Source organism: Pochonia chlamydosporia, chromosome 2 (assembly GCF_001653235.2).
Source record: "Pochonia chlamydosporia 170 chromosome 2, whole genome shotgun sequence".
Taxonomy (NCBI): Eukaryota; Fungi; Ascomycota; class Sordariomycetes; order Hypocreales; family Clavicipitaceae; genus Pochonia; species Pochonia chlamydosporia.
The window spans coordinates 3,586,189-3,613,586 of record NC_035791.1 but is presented as its reverse complement, the minus strand read 5'-3'; the positions used below and the strand labels follow the sequence as shown (position 1 = coordinate 3,613,586).

Genomic DNA, 27,398 nt, shown 5'->3' with positions numbered 1-27,398 from the left:
CTGTGACGACCCAGTGCCCGTCGATGACGGCTCGGAATCGATGGATGCTCGACATTTGACAACCTTCCCGTTCTAATGAGGCGAGTCGCATTGGCGCCTCAAGAAGAGACGGGTCGTTTCTTCTTCTTGCACGGATGCCCAACACGTGGGTTCAATTCAATGTCTCATCTGCATTCAACCAAATACAGCAGGTATATGGCAACGGTAACAGCGCAGCTGCTTCTTGGCATGGTTTTGCCCAGTCTGTGACGGTTGGATGATTCTGAAGGCTTCTCAGCGCCTTCCATGCCAAGCCCGCCGTGTCTTGGCGGCTTGCGGTGGGTCGCTGAAAGAGCAGCAACCGAGTCACGTGGAGGCCGTGATGTCCGAGCGCCCCACTCCGGGCGGCGAGGAGTGTGTCTCCCGCAGTGGCAACCGGAGAGGCCGATTTTACTCCGGACGTGGAGTGATCGTGAGGATACTGAGCTCAGCGTGGCATGGTTTACAACGGCCATCGGAGGTAGCTGAGGCTTCCGATCCCGATAGATGCGTGTCATTGATACGAGATACCACGTGGGTATTTTAAACGTGGTTGACGGGAGGCTGAGTTCGGGTGTGGCGAGACAATTTTGCTGTCGGTCACTGATCTGACACTGGAAGGTCTTGGTACGACTTGGCATTCATTGTTACGAATTGCGACATAGTGGGTACATTCATTGGTAGGATAAATCACCCTGGTGTTCACTTGAACGCTATCGTGTATACCCTGTCAACCTGTCTAAACTCGGTACATGCTCTCACAGTAATCTCGATCACCAAAGAATTGGGTGATCAGTAAAACGACGTGGATGCAGCGAAATCGGAACCTCTATATGGAAACGCCCTATATCGTGAAAAGTATTTACAAACACATCTCAAACCATATCCCATGAAACCCTTGGATGCAAGCCGCTTTTTCCCAGATCGTGTCAATGCCCCGTGAGAAATTAAACCGCAAAAAACTCCCGACAGAGACCAACGAGTTCATCTATGGCCCTGATATTACACCAACATAGTACCATTTCACAAAAAGCCGATAAAAAGGCCAGCAATGGTGCCAAAAATGACGCTCCTCATGGTCGGTTCCAACAAAGCGCCTTGGGAACTGGAGCTGTCTGGCTGGTTCCCCGTGGCGCCAAAGCCAAGGTACCATGACCCGATATCAGTGAGCTTACCACCACCGTTGAGGAACGCTGCATTGGCACCGACATTAGAATTGGTCGAGCGGAACGCGCCAAAGTACGAGTAACGCCCGATGCTTGAGAGCTTCTCGAAGTAGTCGATGGTTTGATTGTAGAATTCTTGGGTTGGCTGGAGATCCTGATGGGCGTAGGCATATTCTGTTACCCAGATCGATTTGTTGGGCCAACTGTATCATGTGGAATTGTCAGTCAAAACCACTCCGTCGACTCATGGCGAGTATATTGGAGAAGTTGAAAACTTACGTTGCTTCGCGTTCGCCAATGTGAGACGCCAATCCAGCAAAGTTGTCGTACCAGTGAACGGGTAAAAAGTCCCAGGTGCAGTTCTTCTTGTTGTTTCCGGTGCTGACCAACTCGGAGCAGTTGCCCAAGAACTGCTTGAGCCATGGCAGACTATCCCATCCTCCAGTGCATGCCGGTAGGCCAAGTTTCAAGCCCATCTTGCCAAGGGGCTCAAAGTTGGCGACCCAGGCGAGAGCCGCGTCTGCAGGTTTGACGTTGCTGCCTCCATAGACGGAGGTTGTGTCCGGTTCGTTGAATGCCATGACATGTTTGATCTTAGTGCCATCGTCAATGAGTTTCTTGACTTCTGTAAGAAACTGTGTGTCGTTGGGATTGGGGCCAACACCCCACATCATTGGAACAAACTCAAACTGGTCCTGTGAGAGGCTGTTGTAGGCTGGTGATGGTGTGCTACCATAGTTGTAGTACCACTTCAGGTCGCTGCCAGATTGCACCCAGATCTTGTTATCATCAGGATGATTAGGGTTGGGCGTGAAGACCAGGCCGCGCTTGGATGACGCAGCAGAACAGATCCCGACCAGCGGGAGAATCTGCGCAAGGAATGACCAGGTCCGCATTATGCGTGTGATGAGAAGTAGAGACGACTCAAAGTCAAGTTTCTGCGGCGCGTACGAGAAATAGTCTGGAAAGCGCTGGCATACACGACTTGTCGCAAAAGTTGGATTCAGAATTGCATTGACGTCTAACGCGAATGACTTTGGTTCGTTTTGTCGCAGTTTCGTCTGTGTGTTCTCAAACACAAGTCCAATTGCAGGAGTCGCACTTTGGCCGACGTCAGAATCGACGTAGAAATTACGCAAGCAGGACAAGCAAAAGACCGCCAAACCCAAGATCTAAATAGAAGAGATGCAAACCATCAACATCAGTAGCCAAAACGAGCGGTGGCGATGATAATGGAAGAAGAAGGTCGCCCTGCGACCGAAATTTTCCTGCACCTTGAGTGACACAAATCAACAAACACTGGGTGTCCTGCCTCACTGCACCTGCACGAACAAGTTGGGCTACGTGTATGCAGCCTACGAGCGGCTGATTAGAAAAAGAATTATTGAACAAGGGGTAAATCCGGTGATACGAGCCTTGAGATCTCAACATGGTCCACCGAACCCACAACGGCGCCTTGGCGGATGGAACCGCCCCTATCTCCAGGTACGCCGCGAAGACGAGAGACATTGGGGCTGTGAAAGTCGCACCTGATAACTGGAACGGCCGCTTGGTCGGCCAAGGCTGTCTTCGTACAGGTTGGCTTCTGGTGAATGGTCAACCGTGGGCGTCATGGTTGGCTGGAATCCACGATGGTTGCACAGCTGCAGGGGGGCAAACAAACGCCAACCCCGGTGAGGCACCTCTATTCCGGGCGATTCGGAAGCCTGGACCGTTCGGTTGCTTGCCCGGCGAAATATGGAATCGTCAACATTTGAACAGATTTGCGTATCGATAAAGGTGCGATGTTGCTACTGCGTGTCTATGCTCCTCCTGCTCCATACAAGGCGAGGACACTGCAGACAAACAACGCAGTGTAATATGCTCGCCATCATATATCTGACGTGGTCCGTCCCTTACTGATAGAAAAGACATTAGCAAACAGGCTTGCAGGCGAAACCCGTGTCTCGGGAACGCCAGAATTGTCAATGATTTTAGCAAGTTTACGGCCACATGTCGTCATGACATAGGTTCAGCGGGAGGCTCCAGAACTTGCTTTTGAGACCATCCGCATCTTCTGTCGAATTTTCGACATGTCCAAAGCGCCGATTAATCGACTTCCAATGCCGACCAATCTCTACTCCGTGCTAAATTTGCGGGTTGCGACTGGATCGTTCTGCAGAGCGCGTCGGTGGGGCACAGTTTTGTTGTAGCAATGATGCTGAAGGCCAATGCCATGGAGTTTCTCAGATCCAGATCTGTCGTCACCTTTCTCACGATGTTTATCCTAACCCCTGACGGTGTTCTACGAATGCGCCTGCCATCCAAAATTCCACAAACCAGTCCCTCCTTCCCCGGATAATAATGGCTTGCCATCGGAACGCCTTTCTGCTTCCACCGGAAGCAGCAACCTGACACTACTTGCCACGGCATTTGGGCCGTTAGGTAAGCAAGTCTGTATTGCCTCGGCTCAACCCCACATATGCTCCTCGGCCTTTGGACGGCTAAGTTTCCCCATAAACGGGCGATCGGCCACCTCTGACGGTTACCACATTTCGAGCTCCTTCATCAAGATTTGGACGTTGTTGGAACATTTTCATCACCTGTATTCTTAGAAAAGAGTGGAAGCGCTCATCATATCAAACACAATGGCTGTCGAGCGTATTGGTTCCATCATCAAGCATCTGGCCCCAGGGTCAGCGATTAATCAGATGTAAGTATGCATGCATGCGGCAGCTACCCATTCATGTTTTGCTGCTAACGCCGAGTTTGACAGTCAGTCTAAGAATCCTGATGACATCGTCATTACTCTTGCGGTTCGAACGCCGCTCACCAAAGCTCGCAAGGGCGGATTCAAGGATACCAGCCTTGAGTACATGATGTATGCTCTTTTGAAGCAGGTTCGCGAGCGCAGCAACCTCGACCCAGCTCTGGTTGAAGACGTCTGCTTTGGCAATGTATGTTACCACTGTGTTGATACTCTCTGGATAGTTACTGAAATTTCTCCCGTCACAGGTCTCCGATGGCAAAGCTGCCTACAAGCTCCGCGCTGCGGCTCTTGCTGCTGGCTTCCCCAACACTGCCGGAGCCAGCACCGTTAACCGATTCTGTTCCTCTGGCCTGAAGGCAATTGCCGACATTGCCCACTCCATCTCAAACAACTCTATCGAGGTTGGTATTGCCGGTGGTGCCGAGCTCATGTCCGCCCCCGGCGACCGTCTTGAGCAGCCATTCGACGAGACTATTCTCAAGGAAAGCCAAGATGCTGCCGATTGCATGCAGCCTATGGGCTGGACCAGCGAAAACGTCGGCCGCGACTTCAACATTCCCAGGGAAGAACTGGACAAGTACTCTGCCGTGAGCTTTCAGCGCGCTGAGAAGGCCCAAAAGGCTGGTTGGTTCGATGACGAGATTGTGCCCATCACCACCAAGGTCAAGGGTCCTGACGGCGAGGTTAAGGAAGTCACTCTCACCAAGGATGAGGGTATTCGACCCGGAACAACCGCCGAGGGTCTTGGAAAGATTCGAGCTGCCTTCCCTCAATGGGGACCCCTGACCACGGGCGGTAACGCCAGTCAGGTTACTGATGGAGCGTCTGCTGTCATTTTGATGAAGCGATCTACTGCCGTTAAGCTCGGCCAGCCCATTCTGGCCAAGTACGTCGGTTCTACTGTTGCCGGTCTTGCTCCCCGCATTATGGGCATCGGACCTAGCGTTGCTATTCCCAAGCTGCTCGCCATTCACAACATTGCTCTTGCTGATATCGACGTTGTCGAGATCAACGAGGCTTTTGCCACCATGGCCGTCTACTGCCGTGACAAGCTGTCAGTAGACTGGGAGAAGATGAATCCTCGTGGAGGTGCTATTGCCCTTGGCCACCCCCTGGGTACCACCGGTGCCAGACAAGTCGTGACTGGATTGAGTGAGTTGCGACGCCAAAAGAAGAAGATCCTTCTTACTTCTATGTGCATTGGTACGGGTCAGGGTATGGCTGGTCTCTTTGTGAATGAGGCCGCATGATTTACTGAACATGATTGTATATAACAAAATTGGAGCGTTGTTTTATTTAATGTAATCACATTTTCCTGCACCTAATTTACGACTCAAATTGTTTCCCGTGGGACTCAACATCGTATACATCTTGTAAAGCTAGAAACATCTGAAATTGAGTTGCATGAAGGTACTGGCAACAAACCCTTCGCGATATTCATATCAATGAGCATTACCTACAACTTACTCATAAAAACATGCAGAACTGAGCCCAAGCAGGGGATTGAAAGCTGGTCTGAATCCACATTGCTGGCTGTGCTTGGTGTCTCCGCAGAGTTGCAAACCGGCGGCATCTGATGTGGTGACTATGAAGCCTGTGGTGCTTATTGATCTCCAGGATAGTTACAACGCAATCACATCAATGATTGGGTCCTGACGACTTCTTTTCTTATTCGGATATCACATAGACTGGAGTGCAAGCCAATAGTAAGAAGGCTAACCTTACAAGATAGCTGTGGGTTGATGTACAAGATCTTGTTCTACGGAAACGGAGCTATATAGCCGGGCAAAGTCTGTGGTCGTAAGTATGTGCCCGTCCGAATATACTCGGTTTCTGAAGCTTGACAAAGACTACGATGAAGGAACTGCACGCTTTACTTTGTCTAAAGAAGATGAGGCACTGTACTTTTACAGCATTAATGCAACTATGCAAATTTCTTACAGCCACTTCATACACATTACACATCATCCCACTGCCTCACAACATGACACTCGCCCACCGCCCCCTTCACAACCAACACCAAATCATCCACCGCCGACAAAAACCTCAAATAAGCAGACACAGCAACACAATACCGTCTGTAATTCTCATTCCGGATCAAGCTCGTGCTCAACATAGCAGTACGGTGTTTATCATGCCACCACGTGTAAAAGTTCCGAATCAACGGCGCAGGCAGCCTCTCCGGCAAAGGGGCGCCCGTCTTGAGAGACAATCTCACCACACCAAGCACGGCCATAATATCGCCGATTACGTGGTCGTCAAGAAAACCAACTACGTTGCTGAAGCGGTCCTGATGCTCCTTTGGGAGAGAACTCGACAAGTCTAGCAGCCGCCCGAGGCACTGGTTCATCGCGAGGCACAGCTTTTGCGTCTCCCGGAGGGTGTACTGGTCGAAGTGGCCGAAGCTGGGCTCCATCTTGAGCAAGGCGATGGCGCCGTCGAGCGAGACGAGCGTTTCAGCAACGTCGAGGGATATCTGTTCGGCTACTGTGCTCAGAGGGCTGTTCTGTTGGCCGAGGCCCCAGTGGGATAGGAGGAGTGCGTAGTGGTCTGCGAGTGTGCCGACGGTGTTTGAGAGTGTCTTGCATACGTGGTTTGCGGCGGAGGGTGGCTTGGGGAATAGCTGGACGATACATGAGGCGAGGAAGCCGAGGAGGACGGTGACGAGTCGTTTCCAGAATGCTTCGTAGCCCACGCCCGGGAGACCATACTGTGTAATGTGATAGTGGTCGTAGCTGAAGCCGACTACGAGAGCGTAGGTTGCGCCGGCCATGATGCTAGCTTGGGCGAAGGCTGGAGGGAGGAATATTCGCCACCACAGAAGAATCAAGATCATCAAGGCGGATATGGCACCTAGTCCGTAGGGGTTTCCAACGCCAGATCCAGATCCGATGTACCATGCTACCATTCCCATTACGCCGCCGATGACGGTACCAAGTCCACGAGATACAACTGAGAATGTAAAGTCGGCCATGTACGGCAGTAAACAGGTCTGGGCACTGATGACGCCCCAGATTCCCTTTTCGCGATAGAAGAACCCGGCTGAGCTGGGGATAGCGGCGGGTATAGCAGTCGCAACTGTCACAATGACCATCCGGAGGGCGTATAAACCAGCAGGGTTGAATAGCCAGCGGAATGTAGCCATAAGTGCTCGCGTGACGGCTGACTTCTTGCGAGGTCTGACATAGTCCCCACGGCTTACACGGAGACGTCTATGCGCCTCTTCCGCTTGATCGTGAAGGAGAACCGGGTCGGTGGTGCTGTCTGGATCGTTGGCTGCATCAGTAGTCGTGCCGGATACTGGGACGGAAAGTCTCCCGTCTAGCAACCAAGTGAAGGCATAGCGAATGCGCAGGGGAACCCAGATGCGGTGTGTCTTCCGAGTATTCATGAGGTGTAGAACATATTCGAGCAACTTTTCTATTGCCGTCGCCATGCCGATTATTCGTTCTTCAATAACCATGGCTACAACTATCCCTCGAAGCAGTCGAGCTCCCCCGTCACCAGGGCTCTTCAGTTCACCCTTGGCATCGAATAAATCCCGGTGCGTGTCGAGGACTTTTTCAGTCGTGTTTGTAATGCACAGATCTCTGGAAGAGCGCAGGGCATCCAGTTCTGTTTGCAATTCTTGCGCCAGCTCATCAAACGACTGCGCTGAAGGCTGACCTATCCATCGATGTCTGTTGACAGTGCTGATGCACTTGGCGACTGATTTGATAGACTCGGAGCAAACCTGCAACACTTCGGCAGTTGTGTCAAAGAGTGCTGCCTTTGTTCGATCGCGTACTTCACCGAGTTCCGGGCTTCGAAGCGCATGCAACAGGTCTGAACTTTCCTGCATCTGGTGCCTGCCTATGCTGGGCTTGTCCAGACCCTTCTTCTCTTCGGCGTTGTGATGCTGCTCCAGCTTCTCCTCCTTCTCAATCACCTTGATTCGAGAAATGTGAAAGTCAACCAGGGACAAACTCGCAGTCATGATATCTCTGACACGCGCCTGCAGGCCCTTCACATCCTCTGCGTTCCATCGACCACGCGAAAAGTCGAGTGGCAAGAAGGCAAGAGCCGGTTCCATCGCCTTGTATAAAGCCATGGTTTTGCCCTTTGCTTCTACTAACTCGGTTACTGATACCTCATCGTCACCAAGGCGCTTTTTGGTCGTGCTGACAGCAATTCCCTGTAGGAGCACCAACTTCTCCATCTTCTCCAATACAGCATATGACGTTGACTGCGGGAAGAAGATCAAGCAACACGCCGAGCCTAACGCAATTCCAACGGCAGCCGGTTTCACCAGAACGGTGCCCAGGTCCGCCGTAAACGTTGGCAGCGTAGGACCAATAAGTAAGAAGATGTCCACGGATATGATACCAAATAGCTGCAGCAGGACAAATTTCGCATTCTTCATGCGTATCCTACACAGGGCGTATATAAAGACGCAAGACATGACATAGAAGACTGTCGTGACACGGGCATCCAGCATAAATCCTTCGTGTACAAGTACTTGAGCTTCCCACGCGGCCGGCTGCCCCGTTTGATTTGCCTGTGCAGCAGCAGTTTGTTGAAGTGCCTTTAGGGACTGCTGCGTCTCGGCCTCTGGACGTGCAGCAAGAGCAGCTTTCATTGTCAAGAGGCCCCATGCCCAACCGAAGCACATGCCTAGGAGGAGAGACAGCGACGCCAGTAGATAGACTAGGAGAATGCTCGCTGGAGGCACAGCAACTAGAACCAGGAGGGCGAAGAATGCCGCCAGTCCCATGTTGGTGAGGGTTGGTTGGATGAACATGAGCAGTGAGCCGACCCAGGCGGCGACCCAGCACCGGAGGACGATTTTCCCATCATGAAGATTAAAGTGGTTCAACCAGGCGGGTAGTTTCCATTGTCGTCGGCGTTGCGGTTGGGCCGCCGTGTCCTGGCCCTTTGCCATGCTCGAGGCGTTTATATGTCTTGATCTTCAACACAGGGTAGCTGGCGAGATGTCAATTGGCAGGAGAGGTTGCGGACAGGATGAAAGTTTAAAATCATGTACCGCTTAGCTTGGGTTTGATGTACTTGGAGCAAAAACAATGGATCGCGCTAGTGGTGATCGACCCATGATGACGGTTAGCTTTGGTGGTGGAACTGGAATGATATCGGAGCAGTCGGATGGCGTTGGGTCGGCAATTGGATGCTGTGAGTCCCGAGGCTCCAGGAACCGCGTTGATTCATCTACAATTGACAGGTACCTCGGACTGGACGTGAATACGGACGTTCCGGACAGCAAAGGTTGGAGTGGCTTGGTGGCATGCCATAAGCAATTACATGACACTTAATTGGGCTGATGGGCTACGACCTACAACCATTGACCAAATACAGCCTGAATATTTTATTTGTTACTCCTTCCATCCCTAGGATCAAATGAGCTAATATAAGGGCCTCGGGGTTCTCTGAGACATTTGCCTAGGCAATGTGCTGTAACAATGTCTCGCTGCTTGGAAAGCTCGTAATTATGACTTCATTCGACAAACATGGCTATCGCATACATTAAACCTAAATAGCATCATCTGCCGGCGCAAGGTTTCTCATCCACTGGGCGATATCTGACTTACATCCACGGCAATCTGCGTCGCAAATGCATATGGTCTATCAAAGCATATATCCCAGTCAGTTCTTCCAGATTCCCAGAATCTTTCCAGCACACTCTTGGCCTCCAGCGGCACATGCGAGCCAAGATAACAGCTCAACTCTTCCAAGGACTTCCTTATAAACTTTCTCAGTATCATATCACCATGCGCTGCCTGAACTCCAAGCACGGTAAGTGGCCAAAGTAGAAACCTTTCCACGCTGGGGTTGGCCATGGAGCATTCGAGCAGAGGTTTCAACTGTTGCGCATGTGCGGCACAGCGACGTGAGACCAAGACATCTGAAGGAAGCAAGCATGAGCTTTGAAGTGATGAGATGCAATAAATCGCCATGGCTGACTTGTAGATGGCGCCCAGTGCTAGCCAGTTGTTTCTTCCAGCGGGTTTAGAACCTGCCCAATGTGTCGGCGAGTAAGCTTCGATCCGTTTCAGCGTCTCTTGTGCTTGAGCCGACAGCTTCTCCGTGTCCTCGAGCTTCGCTGCACGCATTCGGAGGGCGTTGATCCTTATGATCTCGGCGAACAGTGGTGGGGGACACATCAGAAAGCCAAAAGTTGCGTGATCATAGTGCTGAATCATGTATTCGAGTTCCCTTGCGTGACTATCCGTCATGGCAATGTCATTTGCTGGACATGTGGTGTTTCCAAGTACGGAGACACTATGAAAGATTAGCTCCCTTGCCCACGGCAGTCACCTCAGTTGCTAAAACATACCCGATGAAACAAAGGAGGAGAGAGTCCACTTTCTTCGTATTGGCTAGCTCTTTAATTCCACCGCGCAGCGTGATCAGTCTCTGTATTGCCTCTAGGTGCCATCGCCAGTTTGGTGAGGCGCCGTGTTGGATCTAAGGGGAGCGGTCAGCACAGTCTAATGACAGGCTACAACATATTTTGACTGACATCGATGAGCAAAAGGCTAATGATGCCTGCAATAAATACGTCGCTTATTTGTTTGCCCTCAAGAGATTTGTCTTGCTGCAGAGATTGAATGACAACTCCTCGGTACCGATAGAAAGCCTCAGCCAATGCCCTGTGGTTAGGGTCGGCGTGCCTGATTCGATTCATTCGGTGGGATAAAGTCGTGCAGACCAAGTGGAAACGAAGGTAGTCCGGGAACTTGGTGCTGTGTTGCACGTGTTTTGCTGATATTGGGTAAATAAAGGGACTTGATCCAAGCTGTTCCATGGGGAGGAGTTCATGATATATGCAGGTATTATCTAAGACCATTAGCCGAGAGCCATCGTACAATCTCTGGGATGACGTACAGTATCCAACAGCTTGGCTAAGAGCGCAGAGATCGGTTGTCAACTCGATTCTGGAGATGGACATGCCCTCATCTTCAAGCATGTCCGTCGCGAAGTCCCATACGTGTTGGGGGACTTTTGGGACCTTTGAGGGGTCACCTTTTTCAGGTCTCTTCCTTCGGGACTTGACCCGTCCAGGCTCGAGCCATTTCCATTTAACTGGCTTGACATCGCCGTATCCAGGACAGTCGAAATTAGATGCCGCACATCGCTTGCAACCAGGCTGTGTCGAGTCACAAACGAGACATCGTCGACGGCACTCCCAGCAATGACGCTTCTGCTCCGCCAACCTGTGTGACATGTCGAAGAGGTATCATCTGCGAGTTGCTCTGTCCAGCCGAACCACAGAGAAAAGAGATGCGAGAAATATATAATAAAGTAGCCGCAAATGACGCCAGATGTAAATATGTAGGTCTGGTAACTGCTAGCAGATCTGTGGATACCGACGATGTACGTCAGCACGATGATCAACTGCCTGGCGAGGTTCTGGTCTGATCCCAACATGAACCACGCGGCTGAATCGTAGTTAAGTCCAGTCAACTAGAGCCGGCACCTGTGGGGGTCTGGAGCACCAGGGACGTTGACAGTGGCTGAGATCCGGGTTCAGTCAGGGAATAGCAGTCTTGTGTAAGCACTTGAGCACTAGACACTCGAAAGCCTGAACGTCTAGTCAGCACAGAAATTGCTCCGTGTATGGATTCTGATAATGTCAAGTCTGATTGCCCCTCTACTCCACCTTCCTGAGTGCAGGTCTGTGGTCAAGTAGTTTGCCGCTGCTGCACCGAGATAATTTTGCTGCGATGCGCGCACAGGCCAGCTTACGTCAACCAGACCAGACCAGACATTGAAAGACAAATTGATATTGACCAGACCAGACAGTCCAGGTGTCAGCCCTGCGGATTGGCCACATGCAGCGTCCAAGTCCCTGACTTTCCTGGGGTCAAAGTCGTATTTTGGAACCGACCGAGTCGAAGGGCGCATTGACGCCTTTCTGGTCAATATGAGCAAAACAGCCGTGTACATATGAAGCTCAGTTGGCACACTATGGTAAAGTATGGTAAAACAATTGACACCAGACTATATTGTTACCGTACTAAAATCACGGCTTGTGCATAATCACCTGGCGGCACCATCGTTGTTTCTCTGTCTAGCAAGATGCCCAATAGTGTTTCTACGTCTATTAAAGTTGCTGCCGTCCAAGCATCGCCAATATTTCTTGACAAATCCGCAACAACAGAAAAAGTATGCGCACTCATCCGCCGCGCAGGTTCTCAAAATGCCCGAGTCATCGGCTTCCCAGAGACCTTTATTCCAGGCTACCCAGGCTGGGTTGAAATGGTTCCCCTCCACACCGAACACGCAGCATCTCTCTTCCTGAAACTGTTCAATGAATCAGTTGAAGTCCCTGGCCCGGAGACAGAAGCAATTGGGGAAGCATGCAAAGAAGCAAATATCTACGCAGTCGTCGGAATCAACGAGCGTCGTCCGGGCACAACAGGCACGTTGTTTAATACCAACTTATTCTTCGGCCCGGATGGCTCAATCTTGCACAAACATCAAAAATATGTGCCCACAGTAGGGGAGAGACTTGTCCATGCTCCTGGTCAGACAGGGAGCAGAGCCTCTATTGTTGCCGACTTTGGCGGGTTAAGCAGTCTTATTTGTGGTGAGAATGGGAATCCCCTGGGCCAGTACGCTATCGGGCTTGATTATCCTGTGGTGCATGTTGCCAGTTGGCCAGGCCATTTTGCAGAAGGCATGGGTGTGAACGAAGCCATCAACGTCTATGGAGCTGCTGTGGCGAGTTCAGTGGGTTGCTTTGTTGTCCATGCAGTCGGGATTGTAGGCGACGATGCAATTGAGGCATACGGAGTTGATGAGAAGGGAGAACGATTTTTGAAACAACAACGAAGGGATACCAGAGCGTGTGTGATGGGGCCAGGGGGAAGTGTTTTGGCAAAGGGCAGCGAGGGAGAGCAATTGGTGTATGCGGATGTTTGCGGTGACGACTTGGTCAAGGTCAAGTACGGACTGGTAAGTTAGAAATTGTCAAGATCATTGTTGGCAACCCGTTAATCGTGGGGTGACCAGGACTATGCTGGGCATTACAATCGACCAGAAATATTTGCGCACTTGTTCAAGACGTATTTGGACTGATGGCGGGTATAAGCCGGCCAAGGGCTTGTTGTCTGAGGGGAATGTGAAGCGAAATCTCGTGAATGTTCAAATGTTTCGGAACATTCTGTAGCGGTGCCGATGCCGAGCGTGAAGCCTCCAAAGTCGTCTGGTGTCGTTATTTCGCAGCCATAGACGTCAGCGGGCGGGGTCTTGCAGTCAGTTGGCTGAAGGGTACGGTCGCACATTAGCTAAGCTCCGCAATTCGCTGTTAAATTAATTTTACAAAAATCGCAAAATACACTTAAAGGCAGTAAATAGCTATATTCTTAATTAATAGTATATTCTATAGAAAAAGAGTTATAGTAAATATAGTAACTAGAGGCACGTGATAAATATAACTTTTTTTTGCTCTTAATTGTGGTATATTTTTCCGGCCAGAGGTACAGCCAGAGGTACAGCCAGAGGTACAGCTAGAGGTACAGCCATATACCTAGGTATGTAAGGTACAGCTAAAGTCTAGTTGCCTGTAACCCACTATATATGCACCTATGCCTCTGTGCTTGCACACATGCATGCACCTTTGGCTATACCTTTTGGCCTCTAGCTGCAAAAATACACCACAACTAAGAGCAAAAGAAAAGCAGTATATATTTATCGCGTGCCTCTGGTTACTATATTTGCTATGACTCTTTTTCTATAGAATGTGCTATTAATTGAGAATGTGGCTATTTTTGCTTGCAAAATTGATTTGGCAGCGAATCGCGGAGCTTAGCTAATGTGCCACCGTAGAAGGGTCAAAATCTGCCATAAGGTCCTCGAGAAAGGTTAATCCCCAACACGTTCGCTTCAAATTGCTGTGTAACCTGCCTATATTAGCTCCTGCATTGTCATACCACGTGGAAACCCATTTCATGACCAGTCAAGTGGTATTTGATAAGGTCGGGAATGACAACCCCGTGTAACCCAACACCTGGCCGTAGCCAGCCTTCTGTTGCCGTTTACACTTTCCAGATGGTGTCGAGGCATGCCGCCAAGCAATTGTGCATATGCGGACGATCATCTACCTTCATCCCATGATTGCCCGGTTGTGGTCACAATGTTCTGTAGAAGATTTATATTGCAGATAAATCAAAAAATAAGGTGGTAGGGGGCAGTCGATCGTGCAGGATGCGAACAAGTTTCTCAAAACTCAGTGCAGCTTTTTTCCTCAATGCGTTTTGCAGTGATATAATGCCTCCAGATGTGAAAATGTCAAAGCTGGTACAACTCGCACCTTCCCTTCTCGGGCAAACAGCTTCAGTGGCAAGCGGTTGGTGATAACTCGACTCTTAGTGGCTGCAGCGGTCGCTTGACGTCGCTGCCCCGCTATTCTCGGCATCTCCACGCCGGCGACTCCAGGCGAAGCCCCCGGATGGGCCTGCTGGAAGGGCCCAAAGTCAGAAAGGGCGGCGTCGGGTGAGGAACGTGCTGATGCAAAATATGCAACATTGAAATTATATCCCTAGCGCTGCCAACTTCGTCCCTTGACTAACACTTCCTTTTGGCCCCGGACCCAACCTTGCTCTCGAGATACCCACGGCTTGGTTTTATTTGCTCTCGCCATCCCATTGGGGCTTCTTATACTTCTTCTCTATCCCAGATTGTTCGTTTCTACTCAAACAGCCGCTGCTGAAGCCAATGCATAACATCCCTGCGTTGCACGACCGCCCACAACCCTAGACCTCCATTCGGCGTTGGTCGCTGAGCCTGTCCGCTTTGTTTTGGTGTCTTGTCCTGGCCGCCGGGGACCGTCTGCTTTCTCTTTGGGCGCCGAATGCGCATTGCCTAGCGATACAGGATCTGAGCCTTTGTGCAGATGGCACGGCGTCCCTCGCACCAACGCGAGGACTCGTCCTCCAACAATGACCATCGGCCGGCACAGCCAAGCTCCTTGCGGCAGAGTCACGCAGCGTCGAGTCGAGAGAGCAGTCAGGACAGTGGCCCTGCATTTAGACATGCCGTCCGTTCTCCAAATGTAGATGATGGTGTCCAGACAGACCAGGCAGAGGTCGACGAGTCCACGCCTTTGATCCCCTCCGACAACACGAGCCAGAGACGATCGAGCGCCGTCCATCCTGGAGTCTGCGAACATGGCACTTTTAGCCCCCGACCCATGACCCCGGCCGAAGATTTCCCCTTTACCAGAGACGACACCGTGACTCCGGGATCTGGCGGCCTGTTTGACAATTCTTCCTCTCAGGTGTCGATCGATGATGGTTGGAAGAAGTGGTTCAGTGGGAGAATCCGAACCAAGAAGATGGGCCAGAGTAGAGAGCTTGCTCACCAGGCTGGGTTCCGAGATACGCCCCTAATGTATGCGCATTCCCATCCTCGACAGCCCATTTGATTGTGTTTGCTAATCAGCTTTGCTAGGTACCTCTCCTACTATATTCCTTGCTTAAATTGGATGCAGCAGTACAAATGGGCCTACCTCAAAGGTGATGTTGTGTCTGCAATCACCATCGCATCCTTCTACCTACCCATGGCTCTTTCGCTGGCCTCCAACCTCGCGCACGTGCCTCCGATTCACGGGCTGTATGGTTTCGTTTTCCAACCCTTTATATATGCATTGTTGGGCTCGTCGTCACAAATGGTTGTTGGTCCTGAGGCTGCCGGGTCTCTGTTAGTGGGCACAGTGGTACAGCAAAGCGTGGACAGCGGTAATTCGAGTGAGGATAACGACCTCCTTCATGCGCAGATATGTGGTGTTGTGGCTGGTATGGCCGGAGCGACCGTCTTGATTGCAGGAATAGCACGGTTGGGTTTCTTGGACAGCGTGTTGAGCCGTCCGTTCCTGAGGGGGTTTATCAGCGCCATCGGTTTCGTCATTGCCGTGGACCAGTTGATTCCGGAACTGGGCTTGAGTGAACTTGCGAGCCGGGAAGGGGCAAGCCATGGCAGCACGGTTGAAAAGATTGCTTTCATCGTGGAAAATGTCGGCGAAGTCCACCACTTGACATTTGCCGTTGCTGGCATCAGTTTCCTGGTCATCATGATTGGCCGGTAAGTCTACGCTGTCTATATTTTGCTGTCCGGTGTGGCAGTTTGTTAACTTGGCGTAGTGAGCTGAAAAAGCGACTTGAGCCGAAATTCCCTTCTGTCGTATTTGTTCCGGACCGTTTCTTGGTAGTTGTCGTTTCTGCCATTCTATGCTGGCATTTCCGCTGGGACAAGCAAGGCGTTGAGGTCCTCGGCAGCGTTAAGGCGGCCACGGGCGGCCTCTTCACATTTAGATGGCCATTTAGCTTAGCTCACATGAAGCACATTCGCAGTGCCATGTCGACAAGCTTTCTCATTGCGTTACTCGGGTTTTTCGAGTCCTCTGTCGCTGCAAAGAGCCTAGGCGGTAACGACGCCATTCAGGGTATCGAATTGAGTGCGAACCGTGAAATGATTGCACTCGGCACAGCCAACCTCGTAGGCGCGTGTTTTATGAGCTTACCCGCCTTTGGAGGTTACGGTAGAAGCAAGGTCAACAAGACGACTGGTGGCAAGAGTCCAGTGAGCTCGATTGTGCTGAGTCTGATATCGCTCTTGTCCATATTGTTCTTGCTGCCGTATTTTTACTTTTTGCCTGTAAGTTGGGATGTACAAGAGTCAATCGACTTTGCATGGCTAACGTGTCGCAGAAACCTGTCCTCTGTTCCATGATTTCCGTCGTGGCTTATTCGCTGATAGAGGAAGCGCCACACGACATTGCGTTTTTCATCACAATTCGGGGTTGGACCGAACTTGGTCTCATGGCCGTCATCTTCTTGGCCACAATTTTCTACTCTTTGACGCTCGGCATGGCACTGGGGGTTGGCATCTCCATGCTTCTCGTCATCAAGCACAGCACGCGCCCTAGAATTCAGATTTTAGGTCGCATTCCGGGGACGAACCGATTCGAAAATGCTGAGTCGGGGGAGTCGAGTCTAGAATTCATTGAAGGGTGCCTGATTGTTAAAATTCCGGAGCCTCTTACCTTTGCCAACACTGGAGAACTAAAAGCACGATTGCGGCGGCTGGAGTTGTATGGAACATCGGCAGCACACCCCGCCCTACCTCGCCTTCGGAGCCAAGAGTCGAACCGAAACATTATCTTTGACATTCACGGCGTGACGTCGATGGACGGCTCCGGCACGCAGGTCCTGGAAGAAATCGTGCGTAGCTACAAAGACCGTGGTGTTCGAATCTTCTTCTCGCGAGGCCCTTCACGAAGAGATCACCCTGTGTGGGTGCTGATGGAGCGAAGCGGCATTGTGGCATTAAGCGGAGGCGCAACACACTTTGTGAATGATGTGGAAGAAGCGCTGCGGTGGACAGAGTATGAGGAGAGCATTGGTCTTGACAGCGGTGGCAGTGGTTAAGTTTGTTTGGGAGAGCTTGAGAGTATACTGTGTTCTAGATGGAACGGCGCATTCATTTTCAGATACCAAAGATGTATGTTGTAGAAGTTGGTGTTTTGGATATTGCATGGCGTAGCATAGCAAAGCAACGAATTGATGTCTGAATGACTAGTTCAGAAGTCACGGCGAGTTGTGTGTGGATGTGACATATCCGAGTCGGCGGGTCAGATGCACAAGATTCATCCACTCTGGCAGGCACTCTACGGAATGTACGTGACCGTAGAACTGTTCTAAAATGAAGCGAGTGTGCAAAATACTATCGTGATGAATCTCAATTGCAATTACTCAAATCCGCCTCGTGCAGTCACAACCCCGAAACCGGATGACTGTACCACGCAGCGCAACCAATCCAATGCCCTCCAATGCCCGTCAATGCCAGTCAATGCATCAAGTCCCATTTTCTTTTTCCCGAGCTGCACGGCCCGCCCCTGTCGCTGTCGCACTGCATCAATTGATCATGCAGCCAGGGTCCAGTGAAACCTCCCCACAAAAAAGCCCACATGCACTCGGCAGTGAACCACAACTTTACTTTTTCACAGCAAATTTTTCTTTACAGTTCAATGACTGGAACCTTTATAAGTCGATTATGCTCGGCAGCCTTCCAACAATCCAGCCGGACAACTCCGAGCACGGGTTTCCCACCCTGTTCGAATTCGCCCGGTTAGCTCAATCGGTAGAGCGTGAGACTCTTACGAGTACACGAAATCTCAAGGTTGCGGGTTCGACCCCCGCATCGGGCTTTTCCTATAAAACATGATTGAGATGGGGTTCGGTGGGATCTTTTTTTTTTTTTTTTTCCTTTTTTGCTGATGCAGACATAGAAAAGCAAAATACATATCTATCTTATTTTGCTTTTCTATTTGGCGTTGATCTTGGAGGATACTGTTGCTTGAGTAGAGCTGCTGTTTCGAGGGATCAAACGGCCACGGATAGACGCACCGTGAAGATGAGGGTTGATGATCCAGTCACAATGACGGCTGAATGCCTTGACACTCGAATAGGAAGGTTGGCGTTCACAGCCCACTGACACACTTGGTGACTCAACTCACATCGTGTATATAAGTCCACCCAATTCTATGCTTCAAATGTCTTTTCAACCATCACTCACAACAAACAATTGCCCCCCCAGGCAGCTTCCACCATGTACATCCCAACCAGCAGAACCCTTGCAACATCCATCCCCCTCACAGGCGAACCAGGCGAACACCTCTTCCAAACAACCCGTCTCACCTGTCGACGCTTCACGCTCGCCGACGCACCCTCCATCCCTCCCGCCGCAAACCACGAATCCATAGCCCTCAATCTCCGTGACCGACTCCCTCATCCATACACCATCCAAGAAGCAGAAGCCTTTGTATCCCGTCGCAACACCGTCGTCGAAAACCGATACCCCACACACGTTGCTGTGTTTCTCAAGCCTGACACACCGGAAAATCCTTCATCAGAGCCAGTCTTCATAGGTGGGATGGGAGTACACCCCGGCGATGATGTCAACTACCGCACGTGGGAGATTGGATATTGGTTCGCGCCGCAGACTTGGGGGAAGGGGTACGCGACAGAAGCGGTGACTGCGTTTACGAGGTGGATATTCGCTACGTTTCCACAGCTGAATAGGCTTGATGCTTCTATATTTTCGAGAAATGTCGGGAGTGATAGGGTGTTGAGGAAGGCGGGATTTAGGTGTGAGGGCGTACGGAGGGGGATGGCGGAGAAGAATGGTGTTTTGGAGGATGAGACTATGTTTGCGGTGTTGAGGAGTGATTTACAAAGCGACTAAGAGCGTTATGTTTTATAGAGATAGAAACTAGGACTGCTGAAGGACAATTTCATCAAGTCGCTTCACGACTTCCCTGACGGTATCCATGCCTGGGGAATCCTCCTCGATAAACTTGGTCAGTTCATACAGATGATGCATACCATCTGCAACCAACAGCGTCACCTTGTTCTCACCAAGGTAATCTCTCATCTCCTCACTCACCCCCAACTCAACATCAGGATCAGCATTCCCATGGAAAATCACAGTAGGCGGCCAGTTATCCAGCCGAGCCTTCGCCTCATCTGTGCCGTCCTTGGCCCACGCATACCCCGGGTCAATATCACCCAGCAGGTCAACCCATTCATTCCTGTAGATGTAGTAGTCGTACAGCATGCCCCTCAGATTATCAGGATCATTATCATCGGATTCCACACGAGGCGGGGCCTTGTAATCCGGGTTTCTAGATCCATCCGCCCTCAGCTTATTCACATCAAAGGCAGAGGGATCGCCAGCGGGAGTCTCCCCCACGACAATCGGTCCTGCAATGATGGGCGCCATGACAGACTCGGGTATGGGCTCCGGTGTAAGCATGGTGGATGAGTTGAAGAACTTGTGGCGGAAGGAGTTGATGCCCTGGGCGGAGAGGAGGGCGAGCGGCTTGACGGGGTTGTGGTGCGCGAGCATCGCGCAGGGGAAGAAGCCTGATTACAATTAGATTTTAAAAGTTGAGTCTTTTTGGGTGAAGTACTTGCCGCCACTGCTGCCGGCGGCAATGACGCGGCGTTTCTTCCCGTCTGCTTGCCAGTTTTGGGCGAATTCATAGGCGGCGGTGATGTCTTCCATGAGACCTTTGGAGGTGGTCTGCGGCATGAGGCGGTAGCTTGCGCTTATGAGAGGCCATTTACGCTGCCAGCAGGTCTATGGACGGGAGTTAGTGTATGTGTGAGAAGTGTGAATAGTGAGAGATTACTTGAACGAGCCATGGGGGCACTGCGCTTCGTCCCCAGCCAACTAGTCCTCCTGCGTGGAAGTACAAGACGACAGGTGTGTCGGTGGGATAGTCGTCGTCGGTGTAGATGTCGCAGCAGATGGGCATGCCATGGTTGGCGAATTCTCTGGTCAATTTTTGCAGCATGGCGTAAGTTGATTCTGTTTCAATGAGTGGAATGTGAGGTTCGAATTGGTAACCAGAGGAAATAAAGAAGGTGGTTCGTAGAAAGTCTCGCTGAATAAATGAGTTTATATCTTACAATAACGCCCATCTGAAGCGCAAGCCACTGCAGGGATTCTCAGCTTCTTGTCACAGCGTGAAGATGAGGCGGGGATTTCGTCTTGATTGCCCCCGCATCCAGGCAACTAGGGCGCGCTTCAGGAGATGATGCACGCTGGTACTTTGTGGTAGGTGGAATGGCCTGTTTGGTATTTCCTTAAATAGCAGGTCGTCTTGATGGGCGTAAATTTCATTGGATGTGACAAAGTGTATGGCTTTGAAACGGGGAAATGGACATGGCTTGATTTGTGTTGTTCGTGAACAATTGCTCAAAATTAGCATGATGATAAAAACTTGAATTGGAGCATGAGGAACGCACCAGAGAAAATATTCAGCTCTCATCTAAGTGTCTGGAGGTTTCAGGCTTCTGACACCTATTCATTTGAATGGTGTGAGATTCGAGATTCGAGCTGCTCCTTGACATTAAGCTTAGATTAAATTGATTAAATTGAGTCAGCAACTACATGTGACAATATATGCTCTCATCGTTGTCCCCAGTACACAGCTTTCCTTTTGACTTTTATTCATCTTCTTCACGAGTATTTGAAACAGCTTCGCGAACAGTATAAAACCATGTTATTAATGACTCCCAACCACACCACACCATCAACCTCATTCATCTCCATCAGCGTCCGGAAACTCCCTCCCAGTAAACTCTCTCAACATCCGCTGAACTTCCTCACCCCCATCCACACCGTCTTCCTCCTCCTCCTCATCCGAAAACTCCATCCCCATCGCCTCCCGCAAATGCCCAAGCGACACATTCTCCCTCGTCGCATGCCCCAGCAACATCTTCAAACACGCCGGTTCCTGCTGCACAACTCCTCTACAAGCATACAACAGCGCCGAGTCACCATCTGCATATCTCCTACCATCCTGACTATACCAGTCGTCATCAGCGTATTCGTACCACTTCCCACCATCCGTGTCCTCCACCTCATCGATACGAGCTCCATGCTGCAAGAGGAGAACCACCATGTCCCGTAGTCCGTTCACAGTATCTTCGTCTATACAGCCCATAAACCCATCTGGATCGCATGATGCGAACAACGCTGCGATGATGGACCGCGCCCCGTCATTATCAGGCCACTTAGTCATGATGGGAATGTCTGTCCGCGCGCCATTGCCAAGAAGATACTTTACGATGGAGAGATCACGGTCTGAGCTTGAACAAGCCAGCCAGAGCGGTGGACCGTCGGAACCGCCATTGTTACCGGTACACTTGTTGAGGTCGGTGCCAGCCTCGACTAGCCGTTGAATGATGCGGAAGCGGCGCTTTTTGAATGTTTCTGCATCCATGCCGCTATTGCGGTGTTTGAATTCCAAGATGAGATGCAGTGGGCTGCTTCCTTCTGTGTCTGTCGGCATCAGATTGGGGTCGGCGCCGTGGTCGAGGAGTTCCTCGATGGCTGTCAGATTTTTGTGTACGAAGGCGTTGCTGAGGGCTGTAGTTCCATCTAGAGCTTTTGCGTCTATAGATACACCTGCTTCGACGAACTTGCGAATCATGGCTCTACAGGCAGCCTCGTCGATACTGGACCTGGCTGCGTAGTGAAGCGCTGTTTCTCCGTGTAAGTTGACATCTGTTGCATTAATCTTGTGATGCTGAAGTAGCATATCTACTATATCAGCACTTCCTGCCTCGACGGCATCGTTCAGAGCATGAGAGGCCATGGAAGAGAGATACGCTCCTCTATTTATGAGTGCTTTTGCTAGATCCGGGCGGTTTGTGCAATGCTTAATGGCATAATGCAACGGATAATAAGACGTCTCCCCGTCGATAGCACCCCTCCGCTGGCCGCAGAGACAAAAGTCTCTGTCAGGTAGGTCGAGATTGGAGATATTTCCGAGCAGGTAGTAGAACACATCGTCTTGCTGGTTCTGCATGGCGAGGTGCAAGCCACTTGCAAAAAAACGCCTTCTGCCAGGTATAAGTGCCCAGTCCAGAGACAAGTCTTCGTCGTTGCGTGAGCCTGTTACTTCTAGATTTGCTCCGTATGAGTGGGCGCGCTTAATGGTTTCCAGACGGCCGTTTCGGCCTGCCCAGAGGACGCACGAGTCCATTGGGAGGTCGAGTGTGAAGTTGCCATTGTACAGCACTGGGTTTATGGTGCTGTGGAAATTGTGGTTTGTTCTCGCTAGAGCTGATGTGCTGCTGCGGTCGAGGTAGTGAGTTATCTCGATGAGAACTTCTTGGGGTACCACCTGGAGTGACTTTGCCATCTGGTGCTGCGGCTTGAAGTTGAGTTGAAGGAAGTTAATGAGGAGGGAAGTTCCATGGCGACGATCGCCGTTGCATTGCCAAGTTGGTGAAGGGTTGTCGCCTGGTAGCTGAGACATGATGGGCTGAGGAGTTGTGTTAGTCTTCAGCTCCCCACATTGCAGTTTGTCAAGTCTCGCTCTTCATTAAGCACCATGGCAACAAGCAATGACAGATTTGAGCAGGTGAGTATACGTTATGGGATTGAGACTGTCTGTACGGGGGGTATAAGAGACTTATAAGAATCAATTACAATTACACAAACGAAAGTCCAACACCACCATTTGTCTACCTTGGCTGCAACCTCCCAACCCGGGTCCAGGATTATTGTAAGAATGGGAAAATTATGGGTTATTGATGTCTTTATTCATTCACGGATTCTGTTCAACTACCGTGCTGGAGATGAGATGTACAGCACAAACCACCGAAAGCATGACAAAATATGTACCAATAACATCTAACGGAACCATACACAATCTAAAGAATCAGCACATGTCAACTCAACACATACCTCAGCAAGGGTGAATGTCCCCAGCACTGCCAGCATCCTTGGGAATAGCACCAGCCGCAACAGCCGACTTATAACACCATCGCCACTCGTCGAAGCCCCCAATCCAGTTGCACTTCCACGTCCAAAACACCCATCCCGCCGACTTTTCAAACGCCTGAACTTGTGCGGCCCAGAATTTCTTATACCAATCCGCCTGGTCGGTACGGCCACGGATGCCAAACTCATCATTCGACTCAACATCATCGGCGACCGAGATGGACCACTCCCCAATAATAACGCCATCTTCACGCTTATCATTGCAAGCGGCGTTGATGTAACCGTCCTTACTCTTGGACACGGAACCATCCCATTTGTAGTAGCGGTGGTCGTCAAAGGCGGCGAAATCGGTGCTGGGTAGAGCGGACGTAGGATCACCAGAACCCCAAGCATTGCCCTGCGGTTGTTAGTACCATCCCGAGCGATTCTTACAAGTAACTAACCATGAACTGGATGTGAAGGCGGTCTTCGTCCTTGATTCCAAGCTTACTCTCACGATCACGGATACGGTTCCAAGCAAGAGGGTAAAACGTGTGAATCATGTCAGCAGCTTCACTCGCATGATCGCCCGCATGAACAGGCTCGTTGAGGACTTCCAGCATCCCGACAGTCTTGTACGTCTCGTTGGTATGGATTCTCTCGGCCATCCACTCAAGGAACTTCGCCGCTCGCTCATAGTTGTCTTGGTTGTAGAAACCAGCCTCTGAAACACCCTACCGAGCGTTAATATCTCCTTCTTTCAACCCGTGTAGATGGTACATACGTGGCCAGTATACTGCTGGTTGGGAAATTGTGATCCAGGACCACCGTGCAAGTCCATGATAACATAGATATTGTTGTCTTTGCACCAACCAACCAGCCTATCGAGATATTCGACACCTCCCCGAGGGTAATGCTCCCCATCCTTGACAAGGTCCTCTTTGAGCCAGAAACCGACCGGAATTCGAATAGTGTTTAGCCCAAGGCTCGCAATCTGCTTGATGTCGTCTTGGGTCGTCCACGTGTCCCAGTGCTTCTTGAATGCCTGGTCAGCAGCGTCCTGTCCGAGGTGCTCGACACACTGCCACTCGTCGTTGAGGCCTCCGCAGCCCATGCTGCTGAATTCATCTTGGGCCATCCATGGCTCGATGATGAACTGGGAGCCGAGGTTAACGCCTCGAATTTTGGCGTTGCCTGGGATCCAAGTACGGGCTTGATTGCCAGCGCCAACTGTATCGGTGTTAGTTCAAGAATTTCGTGGTGTTTGGAAATGGAGTAAACGTGCATTTGGCTCTGGTTTCAGGGGTCCAGGCACTGGCCGTGGCCAGCAATACTGATAAACTGAGAGCGGACCGCATGTTGGTTGCGTTGATGCCGTGTACTCGGTTTGATCTTTTTGATCAAGCTAGCACGTTTTCTAGAGTCAGTGGCGATACACATTTATACATCTTGATATTCTCAAGAGTTACATTGTATTCAGAACAACCACTCAGCCATCTATACGACGACTTTCCCAATTCATCCCATTCCTACGCAACTCCAATGCACCGTCCGCCGATCCCGAAAAGCTCACCAGTTCGGCTTCAATTTTCCAACAATGACGACCCTTGAATAGCCCTGTCGATCTGAGCGACGTTCCGCGAAGGTTCTAATCCAGGTCGCGAACCCTGTTAATTGGTCCTTGAATGAGATGGCATGATCGATGGGGCAAAAGGAAATGGCAGGCTTGCCGGCGATGATCTGCAATCTCCAACATTCGGTCCGAATTAGTGCTTGATTCCTTGGAGCAAAGCCACTGGGAAGGACGGATGGAAAACCATTCTAGTTGCCGTTTTGACGAGACTCGCTCTGGTTTGGCCCCTGGACGAGTGCCGATCTCTCCGGATAATGTATGCTTGTGATGCAACTTAATCCGGTGTTAGTGCTGACTAGTGAAACGGCAATCTGGGGCAGGAGCCAGGAGTCTGTTTTTGTTAAATGCCCTTCCATATCTTAGTTTAACACGCTGGACTGGATGATGTACAGTATCATAGGCTAAGCGTTTTGTTTTACGGGAGGAGATGTATTCATTTTGCTAGTTGTTATGCGGTTAAGTACAACCTTTGTACTTAGATATTTCACTCTGAACAAATTCACACCCAAGGCTGGCAGTATTGCCAAATAATTGTATATAACAGTGCCTTCAATTGCATGGATATATGGATGCAATACCAAACGGTAGGGGATACGGGTTAGGTTTGGATCCTACATTTCGCAGACGCCCGTGTTGAATATCGCAGGTGCCGAAACTATTGGTAGCGTTGTTCCTGGCCAAGTTTATTTATCATCTACGGAGAATTTTATTGTTATGCTGATGACCGTAGAGTTTGCCGCAGCCCAGCAGCCGCCGAACGAACTTGCGACTCTTATTCCGGATGCCCGTGGGATTGAGGGCCCTAAGCATCTTGCACGTCCTTCCGCACTTATAAGCGTTTTGCGTCAGGAGAGCATAAATACAGCTTTCAAGGAGCAGGGGGTATATGAGTGATCAACGGGTGATGCAAAAAGAATACGTAGCTTGATGCTCCGTCTGTATCCTGGTCGCCCACGGTGGCACTTTCTGCAAACGAGCCGCGTGCTAAATGGCTGCCTTGGCGATACTCTTCATTCATGGAAAAGGGAGTCGGGCTACGTTGGCGTTGTGCCGAACAGGACAATGCTGGGTGATGTTGTGGCTATAGAGCAGGGCGGACCGGCACCACTTGCTCTACAGAGGAGTGTGGAGAGATATAAGGCTTTGATTCCGGTCACCGAGTGCTATGTTTATTACTCAATGAGCAAGGGAGGTTGAGTTTGCCTGAGTTGGCGAGTTGGGTTTTCAGCTGCATTAGGATATATATAGGGGTTTTTATGAGATGATAGAAGGTAAATAGAAAGGAATAGTACGTATAAGTAAAGGTGAATCGTTCTTTTTTCTACTGTTATGGTTTACGGATGGGCACCATAGCCTTGTCGGTAACTTTCATCATAATGATATGCCCTTGAGCACACCGACCGCACTTGGTTATTTAAAGACTAGTTTAACATTGTATATATTACCATGAGCTCTGCAAAGTTAAACAAAAGTCGCGTCAAACTCGCGAGACAGCTTCTTGTATATACTGCTTACTACTGCATGAAACAGTTTCCTACCTTTCAATCCAGCCCCTCTGTCCGCTATCCTAAAACCCTTACACGATGTTCAAATATACCCGGATTTAGGGAGGATGGCACATGCCGTCGCAGATATGCACAAGCAAGAAGCCACATCCAACTACCAACAATCTCATTAGCATCAAGTCAAAGCGCGAATTCCGAACCTTAGGAAACTCACGTCCATTCGCACCAGCTGGTGCACATTCCCCAGGCAAGTTCTTGCAGACGAGGCCATTACCGCAGTAATCACTAGAAACAGTGCATGTGCAACTGCCCACCCGTTTCTTCAACCCACTCCGACGAGTACTAGATGTACTCGCGGAGGGCTGGCCACCAAAGAGAATGCTCTTGCACTCTGCTTCACCAAAGGCGACGTTGCAAACCTTCTCTGTGGAGTCTTGCTCGTCGGTGGCAAAGTTGGTGACGGCAGACTTGATGAGGTTGAGAGCTGCCTTTTGAGAAAGGTTCAAGTCTTTGTGGGAGGCTTCATATTTGGAGAGTCGATCTAGTTCACTGGGGGCGATGTTCTTCAGATAGTCCTCTTTTGATTGAAGTTTGGCTTGGACGCCAAGTATGGTGATGGCAGTTGCGAACAGACGGCTGAGTTGCATGATGATCTAGTAGTGAAGGATTGAGACTATGGTTCATTGAATTCTTGGGCAGTGAAGAAGGGTACGTTGTCTCATTTATACTGTTTCAATTGCTAGTTGGTTTACAGTTGAACTAGAGATATAGTACCTCATTCGTCTACGGAACACTTCTTCATACAGACGTGCGTATTGTCAGAGGAGAGCCATTGTTTCTGATAATACGACGATCATCGGTTCAATTATACCGCCGTATTATGTGCTTCCGTGGTGCAAAGGAAGCCGTCGTCAAGAACTAAAGTGCTAGCGAAGCACTTGTCTCAGTAGATTCCAACTAGTTTCCATACTTACCAAAAGGCAGAATTGGCTGAGGTCTCCGCATAGACTAACTTACATCTAAGATCTACATTCCTTGGCGAATAACATGTC

General features: G+C 50.4%; 10 protein-coding genes across 10 annotated transcripts; 5 read left to right on the top strand and 5 right to left on the bottom strand.

The window, feature by feature from the left end:
- Positions 1–1,041: 1,041 nt before the first annotated feature.
- On the bottom strand, positions 1,042–2,080 carry VFPPC_03176 (glycoside hydrolase; the record flags this gene model as incomplete). Its single annotated transcript, XM_018282708.1, has 2 exons — positions 1,042–1,387; positions 1,464–2,080. 2 exons carry the CDS (start codon positions 2,078–2,080, stop codon positions 1,042–1,044), a joined length of 963 nt encoding a protein of 320 aa, XP_018147300.1.
- Positions 2,081–3,811: 1,731 nt separating this feature from the next.
- On the top strand, positions 3,812–5,183 carry VFPPC_03174 (3-ketoacyl-CoA thiolase; the record flags this gene model as incomplete). Its single annotated transcript, XM_018282707.1, has 3 exons — positions 3,812–3,876; positions 3,940–4,120; positions 4,179–5,183. The coding sequence occupies 3 exons, from the start codon at positions 3,812–3,814 to the stop codon at positions 5,181–5,183; spliced, it is 1,251 nt and encodes a 416-aa protein (XP_018147299.1).
- A 707-nt stretch (positions 5,184–5,890) lies between these two features.
- VFPPC_03173 (protein (fungal and plant)) lies at positions 5,891–8,854 on the bottom strand (the record flags this gene model as incomplete). The annotated part of the gene is made up of 1 exon (XM_018282706.1): positions 5,891–8,854. The coding sequence occupies one exon, from the start codon at positions 8,852–8,854 to the stop codon at positions 5,891–5,893; it is 2,964 nt and encodes a 987-aa protein (XP_018147298.1).
- Positions 8,855–12,006: 3,152 nt separating this feature from the next.
- VFPPC_03171 (nitrilase/cyanide hydratase and apolipoprotein N-acyltransferase) lies at positions 12,007–13,008 on the top strand (the record flags this gene model as incomplete). Its single annotated transcript, XM_018282704.1, has 2 exons — positions 12,007–12,885; positions 12,943–13,008. 2 exons carry the CDS (start codon positions 12,007–12,009, stop codon positions 13,006–13,008), a joined length of 945 nt encoding a protein of 314 aa, XP_018147296.1.
- A 1,816-nt stretch (positions 13,009–14,824) lies between these two features.
- Positions 14,825–17,357, top strand: VFPPC_03170 (sulfate permease; the record flags this gene model as incomplete). The annotated part of the gene is made up of 4 exons (XM_018282703.1): positions 14,825–15,321; positions 15,382–16,011; positions 16,071–16,584; positions 16,638–17,357. 4 exons carry the CDS (start codon positions 14,825–14,827, stop codon positions 17,355–17,357), a joined length of 2,361 nt encoding a protein of 786 aa, XP_018147295.1.
- A 625-nt stretch (positions 17,358–17,982) lies between these two features.
- On the top strand, positions 17,983–18,153 carry VFPPC_17529 (hypothetical protein; the record flags this gene model as incomplete). The annotated part of the gene is made up of 1 exon (XM_022429229.1): positions 17,983–18,153. One exon carries the CDS (start codon positions 17,983–17,985, stop codon positions 18,151–18,153), a length of 171 nt encoding a protein of 56 aa, XP_022285744.1.
- Positions 18,154–18,537: 384 nt separating this feature from the next.
- Positions 18,538–19,173, top strand: VFPPC_15621 (acetyltransferase; the record flags this gene model as incomplete). Its single annotated transcript, XM_018293374.1, has 1 exon — positions 18,538–19,173. The coding sequence occupies one exon, from the start codon at positions 18,538–18,540 to the stop codon at positions 19,171–19,173; it is 636 nt and encodes a 211-aa protein (XP_018147294.1).
- A 27-nt stretch (positions 19,174–19,200) lies between these two features.
- VFPPC_03169 (pirin) lies at positions 19,201–20,287 on the bottom strand (the record flags this gene model as incomplete). Its single annotated transcript, XM_018282702.1, has 3 exons — positions 19,201–19,853; positions 19,911–20,070; positions 20,123–20,287. The coding sequence occupies 3 exons, from the start codon at positions 20,285–20,287 to the stop codon at positions 19,201–19,203; spliced, it is 978 nt and encodes a 325-aa protein (XP_018147293.1).
- Positions 20,288–21,034: 747 nt separating this feature from the next.
- VFPPC_13412 (ankyrin repeats (3 copies) domain-containing protein) lies at positions 21,035–22,762 on the bottom strand (the record flags this gene model as incomplete). The annotated part of the gene is made up of 1 exon (XM_018291189.1): positions 21,035–22,762. The coding sequence occupies one exon, from the start codon at positions 22,760–22,762 to the stop codon at positions 21,035–21,037; it is 1,728 nt and encodes a 575-aa protein (XP_018147292.1).
- Positions 22,763–23,194: 432 nt separating this feature from the next.
- VFPPC_15620 (cellulase (glycosyl hydrolase family 5) domain-containing protein) lies at positions 23,195–26,993 on the bottom strand (the record flags this gene model as incomplete). The annotated part of the gene is made up of 4 exons (XM_018293373.1): positions 23,195–23,626; positions 23,673–23,942; positions 23,993–24,438; positions 26,561–26,993. 4 exons carry the CDS (start codon positions 26,991–26,993, stop codon positions 23,195–23,197), a joined length of 1,581 nt encoding a protein of 526 aa, XP_018147291.1.
- Between the last annotated feature and the right edge of the window lie 405 nt (positions 26,994–27,398).